At 40.7% G+C, this 20,297-nt stretch overlaps 1 protein-coding gene and 1 pseudogene across 2 annotated transcripts; both read left to right on the top strand.

The window, feature by feature from the left end:
- Window positions 1–626: 626 nt before the first annotated feature.
- On the top strand, window positions 627–5,008 carry LOC134634106 (uncharacterized; annotated as a pseudogene).
- Window positions 4,992–11,553, top strand: zgc:92907 (uncharacterized protein LOC436733 homolog). 2 transcript variants are annotated; one of them, XM_063486308.1, is made up of 4 exons: window positions 4,992–5,182; window positions 7,164–7,326; window positions 10,059–10,197; window positions 10,297–11,546. In XM_063486308.1, exons 1-4 carry the CDS (start codon window positions 5,102–5,104, stop codon window positions 10,406–10,408), a joined length of 495 nt encoding a protein of 164 aa, XP_063342378.1. In that variant the 5' UTR covers window positions 4,992–5,101; the 3' UTR covers window positions 10,409–11,546. The 2 variants fall into 2 exon arrangements, with proteins under 2 accessions (XP_063342378.1, XP_063342388.1); XM_063486318.1 differs by having other exon boundaries at window positions 5,107–5,215; window positions 10,297–11,553.
- The last annotated feature ends 8,744 nt before the right edge of the window (window positions 11,554–20,297 follow it).

The raw sequence follows: 20,297 nt of genomic DNA, 5'->3' as shown, positions 1-20,297 counted from the left end.
TCAACTGCGACCATCTAAATCAGAATTTTCGTCTATCCACCCACATCTGACAGATTTGCAGATGCAAGTGCATCATGGAAGAAAAGAGTCTGAAGTTTAGGTGCTGCGACCTGAAAAGTGTTATTGCTTCTGGATTTAAAAGAAGCATGAATTGGTTAAAAAGGTCCTGAGCAGATGTTTAGAGAGGTTCGAGTGCTGGCATAACGTCTCAATAGATCATGTAGGGCTTTGTGTGTAATTAACAAACCTTTAAAATGAATGAAGGGCTGTGTTGTGAACCAGCTGGAGATAGGTTAGGTGTACTAAATGTTCAAGATTATGGGGTAATAGTAAGGGTTTGATAGGTGAAAGGAACAAGACGGGATGAGAAAACCCCCCCCAGCACATTTCTTAGACGATTTGATATTGCCTGTGAGAAGGTGAAAGTGAAACACTGACTGAGGCGGGAGAGGATTTTGTGGTTGTTTAGCTTCACAGAAAACTTTAGCAAAAACCATAAACTTTTAGGTCACTAAATACAGCACGATTTATGCAGCACACATGAGACCTCAAAGTGTGGACTCCTGGATGTCTCTTGACCTTCAGCTCCTTGATGCTGCTGCTCGTCACTGTATGCTGGTGCCCTGATGCCTCTGCAGAGCTTTGTCACCACATTTGCTGCTCTACACCTGCATGCCCCAGGTACAGGAAGTCTTTACACCACAGGCCGCCCACACTTTGATGCTTTACATTGCAGGAGAGCCTACTTGGCATAAATTGTCGCTGGCACTGGTTTTTAATGTCAGTGATGTTTTGGTTTATGTCAGCCTACTCATAACTTGGTGAATGTTTGTGAGCAAATTATTCAAAGCATGAATGCTCTTCCTATGTCATTATACTTCTTTTCTGCTTTTCTGAGGCTTCGTGACCCCCCATGCCCACCTTTTTTGTCAATTAAAATGTCCATGTAACTACAATCCACCAACCAAGGCAGAGATCACCAAAGCCATCAAGTCCTTGAAAAATGGAAAGGCACCAGGGCCTGACGGCATCCTTCCAGAAGCTCTCAAGGCAGACATGGCAGCAGCAGTGGAGATGCTACATCCTCTCTTAGTGAAGATATGGGAACAGGAGCAAGTGCCTTCTGACTGGAAGCTTGGGTACCTGGTGAAGCTCCCAAAGAAAGGCAATCTATCCCAGTTTGGCAACTGGCGAGGAATTATGCTGCTGTCCATCCCCAGCAAGGTGTTGACCAGAATCATCTTGGAGAGACTGCAGGAGGCATTGGACAAGAGTGAGGCAAGGCTGCATGCGGTCACCGACGAGCTTCCTGATCGTCATGGACTGGATCATGAGAGGAACCACAGAGGGCAGCAATACCGGTATCCAGTGGATCTTCACCAAACAGCTGGAGGACCTGGATTTTGCAGACGACGTCAGCCTTCTGTCCCATAAGCAGCAACATGCACAGTCCAAGCTTACCCGGCTTGCTGAAGAGGCAGAAAAGACCGTCCTGAAGATTAACGTCAGAAAAACAGAGGTGATGTGGCTGAACAACCGACAAAAACATACACTGCAGCTACAGGGAGAAGACTTAGTGGGAACCGACCGCGTCGTCTACCTAGGAAGCGTAGTCAACAGTGATGGCAGCGCAGATGAAGACGTTAGGAGCTGGCTCAACAAAGCAAGGCTTGCATTTAACATCCTGCGACCCATCTGGAACTCCAAAGCCTTATCTCAGCGCAGCAAGATCCGCATCTTCAACACCAATGTGAAAGCAGTCCTCCTGTATGGGTCCGAGACGTGGCGGGTGACCAACACCATTGCCAGCAAGATACAGATCTTCATCAACAAGTGCTTGTGACACATCCTCAACATCAGATGGCCTGAGAAGATCTCGAACACAGACCTGTGGAAGAGAACCAGACAGAACCCAGTTGGTCAAGACATCAAGAAGAGAAAATGGGGCTGGATAGGCCACAAAATTCAAAAAACCTTTCGACAACGTCACAAGGGTTAGGGCAGTGGTTCCCAAACTTTTTTTGCTGGGCCCCCCTTTGTTTTACAAGAAAAATGTTCGCCCCCCCCCCCCTTTCTCACGCGTGCACGCGCGCACGCACACGCACAAACACATCCTCCAACGACACACACCCATATTTTGCTCCATTGCGGTTTATTTCACACCTCAAACATTTAGTAAACAATTAAGCAAATACGAGTAATCTGCAATAAATTACAGGTAGTAATAAAATACACTACTAACTCTTTTACCCTACGTCCAGACCTACACGGGTATTTTTGAAAACGCAGCTGTTTCGTCCACACGTAAACGGCGTTTCGAATCACCGAAAACGGAGATTTTTTAAAACTCCTTTTTTGCGTTTACGTGTGGACGAGGAATACAGAGTTCGTCATGGTATGTGCCTTTTCACGTCACGCTGTGCGCCACGTTTTGTTTACATGAGATGAATTGAATGGCAGATAGAGACAAAATACTGTTACTGTTAATCTGACTATCTTCAGTTTTTACACGCTTACATATACACGCAGTTACTGTCCCTCCATTTAGAAAGGCAGAGGCCTCACGGTGTGATTATTTTACATGTAGTTGTTTTTTTCCTGTGTAATAATGTTCAACATTGCTATCAATACATTTTTCAAAACATGCCTCTCTGTGCAAAATGGGTTCAAAAACAAACAGCTGTGGGATACTGTTTGTCCGTGATTTGGAGAGCCCAGCGTGTGCTCCCGACACAGGGAAAACCAATTATGCAGGGGAGACCTACCTTGGCACTTGTGCAGGTGAAACCAAAGGGAAGATATGCTTCACCATATTTTCTAGTCTTTGGCTTAGAACGAAGTTGGTTTGGAAACATATTCAGCGATGCTTCATCTCCTGCTTTGCGTTTGTGTGGGCGCCCCGTGCTAGCAGTGTCCAAGCATTGTTTTGTTTTTGTTTTTGTTTTGTTTTTTCGCTTTTCATACTGCGCCCCCCCCCCGCAATGGCTCTGCGCCCCCCCTAGGGGGCGGGCCCCACACTTTGGGAAGGTCTGGGTTAGGGGAACCCACAAGGAAAAAGGAAAGTGGGGAGACCCAAACAGACGTGGAGAAGATCTGTCGAGAGTGAAGTAAAGGCCGCTCGAATGGCCCCTTCAAGTGACCAAGTGGAGTTATTTATGAACAAAACCTGTATATTCATACGTCTTTGTGTTATTTTTAACCAATAAACATGATTCCTGTCACGTAAATTTGACTATTTGTCCTACAATGTCCCATAAAAAGTACAACATATTTACAGGAATTGGCCCACTGAAGTGGAAATATACAGTACTGTATGAGAATTTGATGGTTGTCGTTGCAGCATGGACAGCTTTGAGCCCAGCCGTGTTGTTGGTGCCATGTCTGTGAAAGAGACCTGGCAGGGCTCACTGTAAAGCCACAGTGAAGTAAATGGACAGCAGCTTTTCATCATTAGTAGTCCAGGTGTGCCTGCAGCTACCAGTCCTTCATTCATTATGATGCTACACAATGAAAAGTGAGTGTGTGCTGAGCTTTCAGGAGCTTGTTCAGGTGTGGCCAGCTGGTGCTTAATCCGTTTGCACTGATGTTTAATCAGATTTCACAACAACCCCTTTGACCTGTCATAGGAAAAACACAGCTGAAACAAAAACAAATGACTCAGCCTTCCAGCCAGAGTTCACCTGGTAACAACCCAACACGTTATCATTTAAACCAGAACTACAAGCCAGCTCTTACTGGACTGTCGTGAAGATATTAAAGGCTGGATGATAATTAACTTCCTCCAGTTAAACAGTGACAAAACTGAGGCTATCATCTTTGGTCCTTCCAAATCTAGGAGTGCTTTTGACAGCAATTTAGGTAACCTCATCCCATATTTAAAGTCACATGGAAAAGACCTGGGTATTATTTTTCATCCGGGGCTTATCTTTGACAAACAAATTTGTTCCGTTGTCAAAAAATAGCTGCTACCAGTTAAAAACCATTAGCAAACTCAAATCTTTCCTTCTTTAAATGATCTGGAAACAGTCGTCCATGCCTTTATTACTTCACATCTGAATTAATGTAACTCTTTAAAATGTGAGCACATCACTCCAGTCCTGGCCTCGCTGCACTGGCTGTCTGTCTATTTAAAAATTCACTTTAATATCACACTGATTGTATTTAGGGCTCTTAATAAACAAGCCCAGCTTATATTACCTTCTTTTTCATTTTCATTCAGCTCCCAGGTCTGTCAGATCCACAAGCCAAGATCTCATGAATATGTTCCAAGGTGAAACAAAGAGCTGACAGTCTTTGCAGTCGCTGCTCCACATTTGTGTCGAGCATCCTTCAACTCTGCTTTTAAGTCTGGGCTAAAACCCCACATTTTCGCTCATTTGTTATAATATCTGTAACTCTACATGTCACCATACTGTCCTCTGGTTATTGTTGTCTCTATGTGTCTCTTTTGTTCTGTATTCTGTGTCAACTTTTTACTTTCTTAATGAAATTACATTCCTCTGTGTGTATAGGTGTCCTTGGGTCAGTTAAAGCACATGTATTTATGTGCTTTACAAATACATTTTTTCTTACTCCCTTTTATATTGTTGTCTTTGTCACCATTATCTGGTCTCTGGATTCCTTATGACATAATATTTTTTTATTACAATACCCTGAAAAATGCTGGAATGTAGTCTGATTATACCATTGTCCTCATCATAATCAATATTATTAGTATTAATAATAAACATGGGACATTATGTTTGTGTTTCATGGTGAAAAATATGTTGAAAAACCAAACGATTCCTGGAATTATTAATATTTTTTCATTCATATTACCCTGCTCTTGTTTAACATTCCTGTCACTGAATCGACACCTTCCTGCATAAGCAGTAAACTGGTATTTTTCCATGCTGCAGCTCACACATACACACAGTACCCCTCGCAGAAACACCTCCGGTCCTATAGGTGGCGCCATGACGCGTTGTACGTCATGGCTGTGACGCCATCGGCTGTGAAGCGGAAGTAGCTGTCAGGTCTGCTGCTGCATGACGATGATGTGGATGAGATGAAAACTTAAGTGCGTAAATTTATTAAACCCGGGCAATTTCGCTGAGCAGACATGAAGACGGTGTTTGTAACTGTCGGCACCACGAGCTTCGACGAGCTGATTGAGAGCATCACTTCCTCTGAGGCCACTCAGGTGAGGAAAGTTACCTGAGGAGTTATTGAAGAGGTGAATAGTGTGCACTGAAATCAGCAGGGCATAGGCCGGAGAGCTTTTAAAATCTATGAGCTCTCTATTATTTTTATGCAGGAATACTTTTATCTGTGACCGATATAAGTGGGCTAAATGTGCTCTGTTATTGTGCGGACAACCTCCCAGTTTTATGTTTAAAAATCAAGTGGAAGTTATCTCTGGCCATCTGTACATGTATTCACCGGTCAATTTATTAGGTATACCTTGCAATGACTGGTTTGGACTCCCTTTTGTCTGCAAAACTGTCTTAAATCTTTATAACATTCATTTATAACATATAACAAGGTGCTGAAAACATTCCTCACATAGTTTTGTCCATATTAACATGATGGCATCACATAGCTGGTGCACATCCATGACGTGCTCCATTTGATTTAGATTTGGTGACTCGTTGTCTTGTTCAGGAAACCAGGCTGAGGATGAGGTGAGCTTTTTAACACGGTGTTACATCCTGTTGGAAGTAAGCATCAGAAGATGGTACACTGTGGTCATAAAATGAAAGATATAGTCAGAAATAATACTCTTAGACTTTAAATGATAATCATTTGGCACTAAGAATGCAAAGAAATGTCAACAACACCATTACGCCAAAGGCAGCATGGAGCCATGCTTTCATGATCCTATTGTTTGAATGTTCAAGCAGAAATCAAGACTAATCAGACCAGGCAACATTTTCCGGTCATCTGTTTTCCACCGTTGGTGAGCTCATGTGAATTTTAGTCACAGCTGCCTGTTCTTAGCTGACGGGAGTGGCACCCGGTGTGCTCTTCTGCTGCCCATCTGTTATGTGTTCAAAGATGCTCATCTGCATACCTTGATTGTAACAAGTGGTTATTTGAGTTACTGATGCCTTCTTATGATCTTAAAGCAGCCTGGCTATTTTCCTCTAACCTCTGGCATCTACAAGGCATTTTCACCCAGACGTTCACTTAATATTTTCTGGGGGGTTTTGTTTGTTTGTTTGTTTTTTAACCATTATCTTATGGTTTTGTAAGATTATCACAGTAGATCAGACGAGTTGCTCAAATACTGAGACTAACAACAAGGCCACTTTCAAGTCAGTTAAGTCACTTTTCTTCCTTTATCTGATGCTCAATTTGAACTTCAGCAGGTTGTCTTGACCATGTATTCAGGCACGGAAACATGGTCAACACCAGTTGCTACCATGTGATTGGCAGATTGGATATTTATCTAATGAGCAGTTGAAAAGGTGTACCTAACAACATTTAAAATAACAGTATTAATAAGAGTAGAATTTCATTCATGTGTGCAAAATAAAATACTGAACAATAAATATTTCTCTTCACCAAATCTGTTAGAGCTGTAAATTTGCATTTTGTTTGATTTCTTTTTTTAAAAATCTCCCTTCAGCACCACAGTAATCATTGTGTCTTATTAATTTTCTAACAATATTGAAGAAATATAACTATAATGTGACAAAATATGGAACAAGTGAAGCGCTGTTCTTGAGCTTGATGGAAAATTAGCTGCCATTAAACAGGATGAGCAAATATTTATCAATTAAACCTGAACTACAACATGTACCATTATGTAGATAAAGTAATTATAGGAAAATTTGTATAATAATAATAACAAATCCTGTATTCACAGCCTTTAAGTTGTGTTAGAGGTTAAAACACTGCACTGTGGTGATATAATGACATATGGGACTGTCTGTGTGCAGACAAAAGGAAATATGAAACCAAACCTGTGATGCTCGCAGGTATCAAGTTATGAATAAGGTTCTCAGGAAACTAATTCAAAAAGGTGCCGCAGGTGGCTCACACCTGCACAATGTGTATATCATATGACTGAAAGATATTCCCTCTAAAATCTTTCTGAATTCTAAAAATGTCAATAATGTGTAAATTATTGATGTGAATTTGTGCCTGCTTTCATACTAAGCAATTATTTTCTCCCTCAGGTTTTAAAGGCTCGTGGATATGAGCATTTGGTGCTTCAGGTTGGAAGAGGTTCCGTTTTTCCAGCTGCTGACAGCTGTCCGCACATCAGACTGGAGGCTTTTCGATTCAAAAACTCAATAGCAGAGGACATCAGTCAGGCCGATCTCGTCATCAGCCACGCAGGTAGGGCGATCAGGTATCCTACACAGCTGTTGCCCTCCCGTCCCACACATGGTGACAGTTTATTTCATTTTTATTATCTCTAGTTGAAAATAAGAGTAAACAATTAGCTGGAAAAGAGATTTTTATATCTATGGATACATCTCTACAGAAACCCAAAGCATCTGAAATTGGTTTAAATGGGTGTTGGAATTAAAAAGGTGAGATTCTTGCATAAAAGGAACTTCAGCTTCCATTTAAATTTATAAGAAACACATTCAAAAACTTGCAGAGCCTCACAGTTGGTTTGTTGAGAGCTGCTCAGCTTTATGATGATGTGTAAATATCAATGCCCCCCGTGTCACAGCAGGAGTAAATCTAGGATAGAAAATGTGCAAATCTTGAGCCTCACTCAAGCATTTCTTGAACGACTCACAGGATGAGCCAGTGTTGTGTCGACACATAACTATTGTTGCTAGCGGCCTGTCACAAAAAAACATAATTTGTTCTCATTTCTTTAGTTCTACTTGAAAACTTGACATACCTCGACATGGTGTGCACTCTGTCCTTAAAAAAAGTTTGAGTAAATGGCAAAGACCTGAGAGATGCACCTGGTCCATCTACTGTTCACTGAAGCCTCATTAGAAACGGTGTGGACGGGTGGCTGTCAGGAAGTCATTTATAAGGAGGGGAAACGGAGAGAAAAGGCTGAGGTGGAACAAATTACTCAAGAACTGGACTGAAAATTAGTGGCAACAGCTTTTATGGAGTGTATGCATATTTTATAAATCGCTTCATATTTCATGGTTTTAAAAAAGAAGACAATTTTTTTGATTAAAAATATCACACCAACATATAAGTATGCAGCCAGGATCCTGCATGACTCCACTCCAGCCAAATGAAGGTTAATCCACCAACCATTGCAGCTCTGATATGGATGTGGGCCCCGTGTGTTTAATGAACACAAGGAAAGCATGCAATAATTTTTAAGTGTTAAATGACCTTCCCAGAAAACATAAGTCAAAGCAAAAGAAATGTTTCATCAGTGTACAAACACAAGACTGATGATTAATGGTGCAGCCGTACGTGGGCCTCCGAGTGGAGTTGGCTGTTACAAACAGGAGGATATTCATAACAAAGCAGTTTTCAGACAGAGCTGAACACTTTTAAAATATGACTGAAGACCAGGCCTTTTGCCTCTAGAGGCACTTGAAGCTGCAAATGACTGTTTCCTTTACAAGTTACTACTGTGTATCTGTTGTGTAAATAGATCCGTCTGTAAAGTGTCAGAATGGCTGTAAAAGGCTGGTAGGGATGGGAATTGATAAGAAATTAGCGATTCAGATTCCATTATCAATATCAGTTATTCATTAGATTCCTTATTGATTCTCATTGGCTCAGTTTTGAGAGTCACCACCATTGCTAAGCAGCAATAAAGAAATTACTTTCATGCAAAGTCGTTACTCATAAAGTAATTATTACACATATTACACTTACTAACATTTCCAAGGAATTAGACTACTAGGAACTGGTTTTCTACAAGAACCGGTTCCCATCCCATTCCCATCCCCACAGATGGGACACTTTTTTTTTCTCATTTCCACATTTTTACTCCTGACCTAGTGTCTAAAACTGACAAACATCCCGAGCTTACTGTCACACAAAACAAGAGCAGAAAACTGCAGCTGGAGCCATCAGTGTTGACAAATGGTTGTCTGGTTTAAAAATAGTAAATTCTTCTTTTAATCGGCTGGTTTTTCCTCTTAGTCTTGAGCCACTGCTGGGTCTTTTTACTTGGTCCTGTTTTCCTCTCCCAATAGACCCATTTACACAGAAGACATTTGACATGTCAGAGAAGGAAAAGCACAGGTGCAATTAATAACTCTCATGATGGCTGTTTTCCGTCTGGATGAGTCAGGTCTGTGGTTTGTTAATGTACTGTTGGCTCTCTAGAGAGGCCTCCTGGGATATTTAATGGGCCATTATTAATGTTATTTGTATTATCTTAATTATAAACAGGTGGTTAATTTAGAGAACTAAGAAGAAAATGTAAAATAAACTGTAGAGAAGACTGAAGTAAGGATTTAAAAATATGGTAATAATAAAAGTGCAGCTACAGTACAGTGTAAGAGTGACAAACAAAAACATTAAAGTGAGCCTATTATGTTCATTTCCAGCTCCCTATTTTTCTACTTGGACTCTATTAAAGTATATTTGTATGAGTCACAGTTAAAAATGGGTTTACCAACCAGGAGAGTGGGTTGGTAAAGTGAGCTACTGACAAACATACTGTTTATATAGAAGCACAAGAGGATGGGAGAGGGCAACAATCAGTGGGGTGTATAGTTTGTATATAGTTGTAAAACATCAAGGGTCAGGTAGACAATGAGTGAGTGTTGTGACAGGATCATGACTAAGACATAAATGGGTAAAACAAAGGGGTGATCAGGAGGTCACAGTCCAGGGAACAGAAAACTTCCTACATGGACAGTTTACAGTTAACTACTCCATAGTAGCATCGACACAGTGAGACTGTCTTGACAATCTTCAACAGCACTGACCTGCACAGAGCTGATGAGAAGCGCAGGAAGTGAGATACAGGAATGCAGCAGAGAATCCAGTTAGGTTTCAGACCCTCTGCAGAGTAAAATCTCAGCGGAGAATGAAACAGATACTTATCAGCGGTGTGATGTCACACAGATACACTCCCGGTGTATTCCCTGGGTAAGAATCTCAGTGTTGTTCTTCCTCCTCAGGGGCAGGAAGCTGTCTGGAGGCTCTCGGTGCAGGCAAATCTCTGCTGGTCGTAGTCAATGACAAACTGATGGACAACCACCAACTGGAGTTGGCCAGACAGCTGCACATAGACTCCCACCTGTTGTACTGCACCTGCAGGTATGTGCTCCTACACAGAACCCACATGCAGCTGATTCATGTGAGAATTATCAGTCAGATTGAAGTAACAGCTGTTTGTCTCTGGATGAAATATTTCAGCACCCTGACAGAAACTCTAAGGACCATGGACCTCTCAGTACTGCAGCCCTTCCCGCCTGGACAGCCAAAGAAATTTGCAGACTTTATGGACAAAGCTCTCGGCATTAAGTGAAGCTCTATATCTGCGTGATGTCGTGTTATATACCTGTACGATACACAGATGACACTATGATGTGTTATATTTTTGTATGCAATAATAATACACATCTGAAAACAAGTCATTACAACCCTGCTGTATATTTTTAATTATTTTGTATGTTCTAGATTTGTCTTCTAAAGACGTTTTATATGAATGCACCAAATTTTAAGGTGCTCCTTTCAAATATTTGGTATCAAGGAAAAATTGAGGAAAGAGAAAAGAGTGAAGCTCTCTGACCTAGTTACATTTCTTTATTGTGTTGACATGTCCTATTTAGATGTCTCTGTGGAGCATCCAGGTGGATGCTGGGGCGGTGGAGGGGTTAAAACTGCAGGCTGTGATGGAGGGTAATGACATATCACAGGGAGAAATGGGGGAATCTGCAGCTTTAATAGACTGCCAGATTGTAGGTGTGTGCGACATGAGGATAGAGACGTGTGTGTGTGTGATGCAATCCAGCTTGGGGTGCCTGCCTGAACTAGCTCGCAGGCTATGCTTCATTTGTAGCTATTTTTAGAATTGCTGTTAAATTTCTTGGGGGGAAAAGACTCATGTGCACTGGATATGATGAATGATTTCAAGTTAAGTGAGCGTCTTTCTCTGGAAAGAATAACAGACATACTGAGAAACAATTAAAATACATTTAAAAGGTGCTGGAAGCCTGTTTGAACTTTATAAATGATTTGGACGTTACAGAAAGCCAAACGGGGTGAGGGTTGTAAATCATGTAGTGTTTGGTTCATTGCATCGTGTAGATTTTTCTGTAAATTTAAACATCTCTTAGACTGAGTGAAAATAATGTTTACAAGATTGCTTATTTATGAAGTAAACACGATCTGCAGTTTATCTGTTTTATTGTGGTGTTTGTTAGTATTTATTGCCGTGTTTGATTTATTTAAAGTCCACTGTGACTTTCTGAACGCATGTGTCATAGTCTTGAGAGACTGCTTGACTGAGGCCTAACTCTGGCTGCAGGCCTGTGATTGTGCATTTTTCCACCTCATTTATTTCTGTGTCCGCTGCCCTCCCACGACTCTGACTCTGAACAAGCTTTAGGACTTTGAAAGTCCACAAACTCCAGAACAACCTGAATAACTGTGCATGGATTTCTCAATGTAAATGATTTCTACTTCAAACAAAAGGCTGCTTTGGTTGTTCTCATGTTTGCCACAAGGGTGAGATGATGTTTAAATTTGTAGCCATGTGGGGGAATTGCTGCAGGGAGTTTTTGCAAAACAGTAGAGGAGAAGTGGTATTTTAAAATAGCTTGGCTTGGATAAGAGCCACCACCATCTGCTTCAGTGATCAGTCCAAGAGGTGCTTTAATAAATCATCTAGCATCAGAGAAGAGGTATACACTATATGTATCTTCGATGCTTTGAAATGAGAGGCTTTTGTTTTAATACATATTATATGTTTTCTGTTTTTGAGCCAGTGTAACACTTTAAATGCACTTTTATAGAGTCTGTGCATCAGAGGTGGAGTCAGTGGAGGACCACATGCCTACCAAACATAGAACTGAAGCTATATCCAGTCTTTCTTTTTTCTTTCTTTCTTTCTTTTTTCTTTTCTTTTCTTTTTTCTTTTTTATTTTTTTTTACATCCAGTTACTGGTGCTTCTCCCAGTCCTGATTGCAGTCTGAGCTGGCCACCACCTCCAGCTCTTCCAGAGGGAACTGAGGTATTCCCAAGCCAGCAAAGAAATACCATCTCTCCAACTGTACCCTGGGGTCTCCTCCAGGAAGACGTTTTTTGGGTTGTTTTTTTGTTTGTTTTACAGAACCATTTCTCTATGCCCTGAAATATCTGATTTAACCAAAAAAAACAAAAAGTGCTGATTCAACTTTGAAAAAAACCTAACCTCAAGGTAAGCGGGGGGTGGGGGGGTGGGGTGATGCTAATTCATTTAATTTAACTGTGCAGATCTTAAAGGGAGATTAGTCATATAAACCGTTTTTATAGCAAATAATCTGTAAAAAAAAGGTCACTATCGATGATCTTTTTAAAAAAGTACACTGTGTTTACATTATGTGTTAAGAGATAGTGATCCCCTTCCTGTTCTCTACACACTGTGAATCATGTACAGATTATTACCACCACACTCCTCAGTATGTGTGCAGAAAATACAGATCACTCGGTAAGTAGGTAAACTCTGAAAACTAGCATAAAGTTAAATGCACTGCTTAACATAAAGTAGGACCCATTTATAGTGAGCTGGTTAACAATTAAAAAAATAACCAACTGTTAAAAAAGCAAACTTAAATATGTGAGTTTTCATGGTGTGTTTCTACATGGCAGCCAAGTCTGCATAAGCAAATATGAGTGAAAATATCACAATTTAGACGATTTGGCCTTCAGTGAATTGCTACACAGGGAAGAAAGGTTACATCAGTTTCTGTGCTGCGCCACTGCAAGTAATGACCATCCCTACAAGGGTGATCTGGCTCCTGTATTTCACAGAATGTCTGTGAAATAGAGGAAAAGTGTGAATACTGGTCATGCACTGCTGAGTCTTCATTTCTTCATCGTTTCTTACTAGACTATGGTTTGCTAAACAGGAAATGATTGGTGAGAGGCAGCACGTCGCAGGTTTGGCTCTTCAGCCTCTTGACAGTGTTTAAAGTCACAACAGGAAGTATTTCAGTCCACTGTGACCACAGAGGCTGGAGAGCAATAACTGATAAGCTGCTAATGTGTCACCAAGTCGCAGATTAAACCTGTTCATGTCCGAATGATTGTCATTTATTGTTAACTTCCCATATTTCCACAAGTATAGATGGCTTTTAAATCAGTTTCAGTTTCAGATTTTCGTATAGGAGGAGTGAACCCGAACACGGCAGCTTTTCTTCTCAGGAAAGTCCCTGGTCGTTGTTTCTAGACGAATTTCAGTGGAAGCGCAGGATTTGCTCTGAAAGGAACTCGGGTTATAGTGTAGCTTTTTTTCACCAATCAAGTGTGTCACAGCTGCTTCTGAGGAAGGTGTTAAAGGAAGTATATTCATAGAATCTAATTCTATACACCAGGTGGCTCTTATATCCTCATCAGCTTAATTAAATAAATAATTGCTTTTATATGACAAATGAAAAGAAATATAAATGAAGGGATGACACCACATAATGACACAGCGGACTTCATATAGACAAGTACTCAAAACACATTAGTGACAGGCTATATTTGGTGTTACAACCCAAAATTAGATCTAACTGAATAGAAGCCGCAAGGCACAACATGCAATCTGAGTAATTACTTGACATTTAAAGCTGCTTTCCATACATAGATGCACGTATGCCAGATTCATTAGGTACACCTTAAACCTCTTATTAATGCAGATTTCTAATGATCCAATCACAGGGAAGCTTCTTGGTCCATTTAGTCATGTAGACATGATCAAGACAACCTGCTAAAGTTCAAACTATCTGAATGAGAAAGAAAGGTGATATAGGGGACTTTGAACGTGGCATGCTTGTTGGTGAGCGTAAGGGTGTTCTGAGTATTTCAGAAACTGCTGCTCTGCTAGGATTATTTTTCACACAGCCATCTTTAGGGTTTACCAAGAATGGTCTGAAAAGAGAAAATATCCAGTGGATGGCAGTTCTCTGGGTGAAAATGCCTTGCTGATGCCAGAGGTCAGAGAAGAATGGCCACATTGCTTCAAGATCATAAGAATGCTCTGAATGTATTTCAAACCTTGAAGCAGATGGACCACAGCAGCAGAAGACCACACTGGGTACTGGCCAGTAGAAGATTCTGCTGTGGTTTTTAGATGATCTGGTCAAAATTTGTTGCAAATGACACAAAAAAATGGATTCCTCCTTCCTCATATTAGCAACTCAGGCTAGTGGTGATGTTATAATGGCGTGGGAGATATTTTTTGGCACTATTTGGGCTCTGAGTACCGACTGAGCATCGTCTGAATCCCACAGCCTTCTTGAATATCATTTCTTTATCACAGTGTGCCCATCTTCTGATGGCTGCTTCCTGGAGGATAACGCACCATGTCAGAAAGCTCATATTTTCTCAAACGGGCTTCTTAAAAGTGACAATTCAAGAATGTGACAATTTCACTCAAATGGCCTTCACAGTCCCATCACGGATGTACAGCTGAAACAACCTTGTGATGCTATTGTGTCGATATGGACCAACATCTCTCAGGAATGTTTCCAGCTCCTTGTTGAATCTGTGCAATGAAGAATTAAGCCAGTTCTGAATGCAAAAGGATGTCCAACCCAGTTCTAGGAAGTTGTACCTAATAGAGTGGCCAGTAAGTACACTTGGGCTCTTCTGTATTTTAATTTCTCCGTCAAATGTTATTTAAATCTATTACTATTCTTAACCTTCAAGTCACTGATACCACACACATATATTTAGAAGTACCTGGCTAACAGGTTTTGATTGAATCATGGGTAACAGACTCACAGCACCAAAAGGTACTCCTGCCAGTGCCTCAAGGCACATACTTTATGGCCAAAGTGATGATGAAAACAGCTCAGGTTAACTTCTTTTTTGAAAAAAGCAATTGAAACCTATAATTAATTATACTGGGGCATTTTAGAATATCTGTCATAGATACAATAAACAGTGTAGGCATGATAAACACAAATAGAGCCATATAATGTGGGTCATTATGAACCCACTGGGTCATTTCACTCATCAAATAGCTTCATTACTTGAGGGTTAATGTCTGACTGAAAAACCTCCTCAGTCTAAATGACCTCTCAGGCGTTTTACTTTTTTTCTTTCTTTATTTAATTCAGCTCCAGTTTGGACTGCTTCTGTCTGGCACACAATTAGATTCACATGATGTTTGTGCAAACTGCGGGTTAATCTAATAGAGATGGACTGACTAAAGTTAGTAAAGCTGTTGTGTGGTAATGTTTGATGAGTCATGGCTGTGGCAACAATGCCTTCATGTTGCTTAATGGCCCTGTATACTCCCCCACACTCTCTTAAAATTGGTGTGCCAGGAATTCCAGTTTTCAGATTTAGAGAAAATCTAGTTATTCAGCGAATTTGTTTTACAAACACATCAACTCATAGCAAGGAAATATGTGGTTATAAGCAATCTTTTGCATATTTATATCAGAATCAGAATCAGAAGACTTTATTTATCCCCAAGGGGCAATTAACAAACAACAGAGCAGCATAACGTTGAAGATAAGGACATGTGGCCTCTTTTCTTGTGTTTTGTGCACTCTATATATGTTTACAAGGTGGAAATTGGGAAATATTACTTTAATGTTACTAAATTCTTAATAGAAATGAAGTGCTTGTAATGTTAGTGAAAGTTATGACTCCTGCACGCAGAAAGCAACTGGATTTGAACCAGTATAGTAGTGAGCTCTCTGATACACAAATGGCTCATTCTGAGTGGACTGAATACATCCATACAAAAAGTAACAGCTGGGTCAACGCTGAGGGTCAGTCAAACAGCTCTGAATGCAGTGGTCAGTTGTGGATATCACATGGCAAGGGGAACTTTAATCAGTGCTGGTTGTGTGCTACATCAGATCATTCCTTTTAACTGATTCACTGTGTGACAGCGAGATGATTGAGATTTTACCGTCTCCTCTGCAAAGTTTTGCGTGACTTACAGACTTGTTGGAGATAGGCCACATTTTATGAAGCTCAGCTGTTTAATCGGATGTGTGGTTTTATTTCAACTTCCCCTTGTGGCTTTAAAAAGTCAATAATTGATCCATCCGTCTTAATTGCACTGGCTCTGTTGCTTCAGCTTTAGTGGAATTATTCAGTTTGGTAATGTTGCCATACCGGTCGGTTAATGGCTGGACACAGTACACTGTGGAATATTACGTGTCTGTGTGGCTGCTAAGGATCTTGTGCCAGTATTCCTACCACATCCTTCCATGAAGATTTTACACAAGATTTTTGAATTATGTAAAATTAGTGCGTTAGCTGAAATGGTGTTGCTAAACAGGGGGGGCCTGGGGCAACGATCAAATTTTGAAATTTGATTGCTTCATTTAATTGTGTTGCTGTGCCAATTCAGACATAGGGGGAAATTACAGGGGTAAAAGGGAGATTCCCTTTTTCTGGAAAAAGGTCCCCCTCAGTGGAACTCCGTGAATACAACTATTTATCAAAAACAATCAAGTTAAAGTTTTCAAAACTGGTAGTTCAGTCCACTGCCATCATTTGTGTGAGACACTGTTCTTTATTACCACTCGAATAATAAAGCATTTTTACAGATGGAGAAGCATAAAGGACGGATGAAGCCACTGTGACAGCACCCATCGGTCCTGGTAGAGGGCCGATATGGTTGGGTGTTGGTTTGATGATGGGCTTTGCAAACTGTTGTCTCCCCTGGTGTAGCTGTTTACTCCCTCCAGGGTTCAGGGCCAAAAATGTGTGATCCGTGGGCTTCTCTTTGTTTGTGTTTGTGTTGTTGTTGGTGGTCATTTTGCTTAGCTACTGCCCTGGAGAAGTGAAACTAAGTGTTAGAAATAATGAAACCTGCCCCCTAGGCCACACTGTCTGTGCTTTTCATTCTGCCCAATGCACAGCATTACCACTGTCAGGCTATGCACAGCAGTTTTTTGGGACTACACGCAAGGACATCTGCATAGGTTGCATGCCCAAAATCTTTCAGTATGTATGGCTAGAGACATGAAATCCTCTTTATGAAGGCTCGAGCTGAGCAATTACGCTGTCGGCATCGTGGAGATTTGAGACCAGATGTGACGAAGCAGGGGTGGATTTGACTGTAACTGACAAATCGTTAGCCTATGAGCATGTTCTGAATAATCCTCCTTTTTAATAGTGATCATAATTTACAACATTAAATTCACGATTTATTCAGTGTGACATGAAGCTAGCAACAGAGCCCATAAAGATGTGGGGCAATGGGGCCATTTTAAAACAGACTTCTTTACAGCCAAAATCTTTTTGAATCCACAGGAGTCGCCCTTGCAGATTTCAGGCATTTCACCCTGAAACCCTGAAGCTACGTCCATCTTTTATATTGCCTATGTCTAACCAGAATGCATTAAGTCCCAGTTAAATCTTCTGCTTTATTGTAGCAGCTTATTGTTACAAGACAGCAATGTCTCCTGATGCAGCATCTCCTGAGGTCTATCCAGGATTACCCACTGAATTATCAGATGATTTAGTAGGGTATTTTTTTCCTGATATAATCTCCTGATTTCATATACACCCCCACACACACTGATTCTTGCTCCCCCTATTTAAATCCTGTAAATCCCCGTGGTTAGCTTGAGGTTGAGGTTGGAGCTCTGCACAAGCTAGTCAGCTTCTTTCCCCTAAACCAAAACTAGGAGACTAAATTCTTTATGGAAGTATAAATCACATGTGGTCTAAAATAACATTGTATATTGTACCATTAACTGAGAAGACTGATTATCAGACATGATGATCAGTCCTTGTGATTAGTCACAAGGAAAATTACTGGTGTCTCTAAAGGAGGAATGGTGAGAAAACCAGAAAACCTGTGTTGAAAACTTGGATGGAGTGTTTTTTCTCTGCAGTCTGGAGTCTTTTAGCAGCCTTTTGCAGTCTTAATGAAAATGCCTGTTAATGTCAGTAAACAGGAAATCAAGAGCAAGGCATGAACAGCCCCTGCTTGAAAAAAACAACAACAAAAAAACAAAACAAAACACGAGGCCAGGGTGTCTTTATATCTCTGCATATACAATGCAGGTCTAAAATCAACTCACCTCCTAATCTCTAACCTGAAAGCAGACTAACTGAATAACTTTCACATGCAAAAGCTGGAAATGCTCCTTTTTTAAACTCCAGGTATCAGATTAATATCATATCACATCAGATTTATATCAAAACTACCAAGACAAGGGTGTATTTATAGCCGATGCCTTAGAGCAAACTACAACTAACTACGTTGTGGGTGTCATGCTAAGAGCTTCTTTCGTCCAACAATAAATATATAAGAGAAGAACTGATGATAAATCAGATGACAGAGGACTTTTCCCAAACATAGGAACCTGTGGTAGACTACTACATGGACAATAACTACATCACTTAACCTGACCTAAACATACCTACTACACAGACTTGGGATTATTTTGTATGTTTGTTTTTAACTTCTGCTTTAAAATCAGTGTAGTTTCAGTTTCCTGGATGACTTTGCTCGTTTAGTTTCACTTTTGTTGTTAAAATTATGTTTTATTTCATCTTAGTTCATTTCAAAGGTTCACACTATACATTCGATAGCCCCCCCCCCCCCCCCCCCCACCCACCATCTACTGTTAATTTGATTTGAATTTACTAAAATGTTTTTTGTTTGTTTTCTCACAGTTGGTTTGAGTTTTTTGTTTAAATTTAGTTAACCATCATAACCTCAGCCAGTGTGGGCAGGGGCTGTCTACACCAAGCAAAATGTCAAAAGTGGGAACCTGCCTACCCACAGTCATTTTCAGTGATATACCAAGAAGTGCTGTTACAGTACAAAATACTGTTTTAAATGCGAAGATTCATTAATAAGACTGTAAATGTGTCTTTTGTGGGCTGGAAAATAAAAGTATTTCTCATCTGTTTTTCTACCATAAACACACTATTTTGAACAGGTAAAATATATTTTACTTTACCCAAAATAAGTTGAAAAGAACCTATCCTGACCTTCTTGCTGTACAAACCTTCACAGCAGGAAGGTCCTGGGTTTAAAACCACTGGGCAGGTAGGGACTTTTTCCCTGTGACTGTTTGAGTTCCCTCTGGATACTCCAGCTTCCTCCCACAGTCCTAAGACATGCATGGGGTTAGGTTAATTGGTGATGCTGAAGTGGCTGTAGGTGTGAATGGTTGTGTGTTAGCCCTGTGACGGGCTGGTGTACCCTGCCTCACACACCATGACAGCTGTGGTATGTTCAAACCCCACCATGACCCTGAAATGGATAAACAGCTAAGAAAGAAAAGTAATGATTTAATACTTTTGTAAAATTCCACAATCAGGAACCACATAAAGGCTTTGTTGATGGGTCTAAACAATATAGCACCTCCTAATGTAACATAAAAATAAGACATAAAGCCATTCTCCTTATTGAATCTTTTTCTTCTTCTTGCGACTGCTCTGCTTCTGTCACAAATCATCCCTGACACTCTTCTCTACCCTCTCTGCACTCTCAACTTCACTTCTCTTGTGCCCCATCTGTTGCTTTGGATGGTTGACTCCAGGTATTTAAACTCGTCTGTCTTCACTACCTCTGCTCTTTCTAGCTTCAGTGTTAAACCTGTCTCCCTCTCATACACACGTGTCATTTCTTGCTTCTACTGAGTTTCATTCCTCTTCTCTCAAGAGCATACCTCTTCCACCTCTTCTCTACTCTCACTACAGATCACGAAGTCATATGCAGACATCAGAGTCCACAGAGACTCCATTCTGGCCTCATTTGTCCACCATCACTGCAAACAATTACGGCCTCAATGGTGATCCATGATGTAATCCCACCCTCACCTTGAAGCCATCTGTCACTCCAGCTGCACACCTCACCACTGTCTTGCTGTCATCATACATACCCTGCACCACCCTCGCGTGCTTCTCTGCCCCTCCACTCTTGGTACTTGATCATACCCTTTCTCTAGACCCACAAAGACACAGTCCAGCTCCTGAGCTCACATCTGTATGTGCCCTCTAATCCGAGTGTCTCTTTTCTAAACCTAACTTTAACACCTTTTCCCACAGCTTCATGGCTTAAGTGTTGCTACAACTCTGCACATCACCCTTGTTCTTTAAAAACTGGCACCAGTACACTTCTCCTTTCTTCATTCTTCAAGATTGCGTTAAAAAATCTGGTTAAAAAGTCCCTCTCTCCTAGACATCTCCACACTTCTACAGGCATTCAGTTCCATTTCTACTCTTCATCATCTTCATA

This window comes from Pelmatolapia mariae, linkage group LG2 (genome assembly GCF_036321145.2).
Source record: "Pelmatolapia mariae isolate MD_Pm_ZW linkage group LG2, Pm_UMD_F_2, whole genome shotgun sequence".
Classification (NCBI taxonomy): Eukaryota; Metazoa; Chordata; class Actinopteri; order Cichliformes; family Cichlidae; genus Pelmatolapia; species Pelmatolapia mariae.
The sequence above is the reverse complement of the archived record's forward strand: the minus strand, read 5'-3'. Positions and strand labels throughout refer to the sequence as shown.

Bases quoted from the DNA above. Each gene is read 5' to 3' on its own strand.
- zgc:92907 (XM_063486308.1), top strand. From the start codon at position 5,102: ATGAAGACGGTGTTTGTAACTGTCGGCACCACGAGCTTCGACGAGCTG. The intron at 5,183-7,163 runs GTGAGGAAAGTT...TTTCTCCCTCAG, and splicing joins CTTCCTCTGAGGCCACTCAG to GTTTTAAAGGCTCGTGGATA. The intron at 10,198-10,296 runs GTATGTGCTCCT...GAAATATTTCAG, and splicing joins CTGTTGTACTGCACCTGCAG to CACCCTGACAGAAACTCTAA.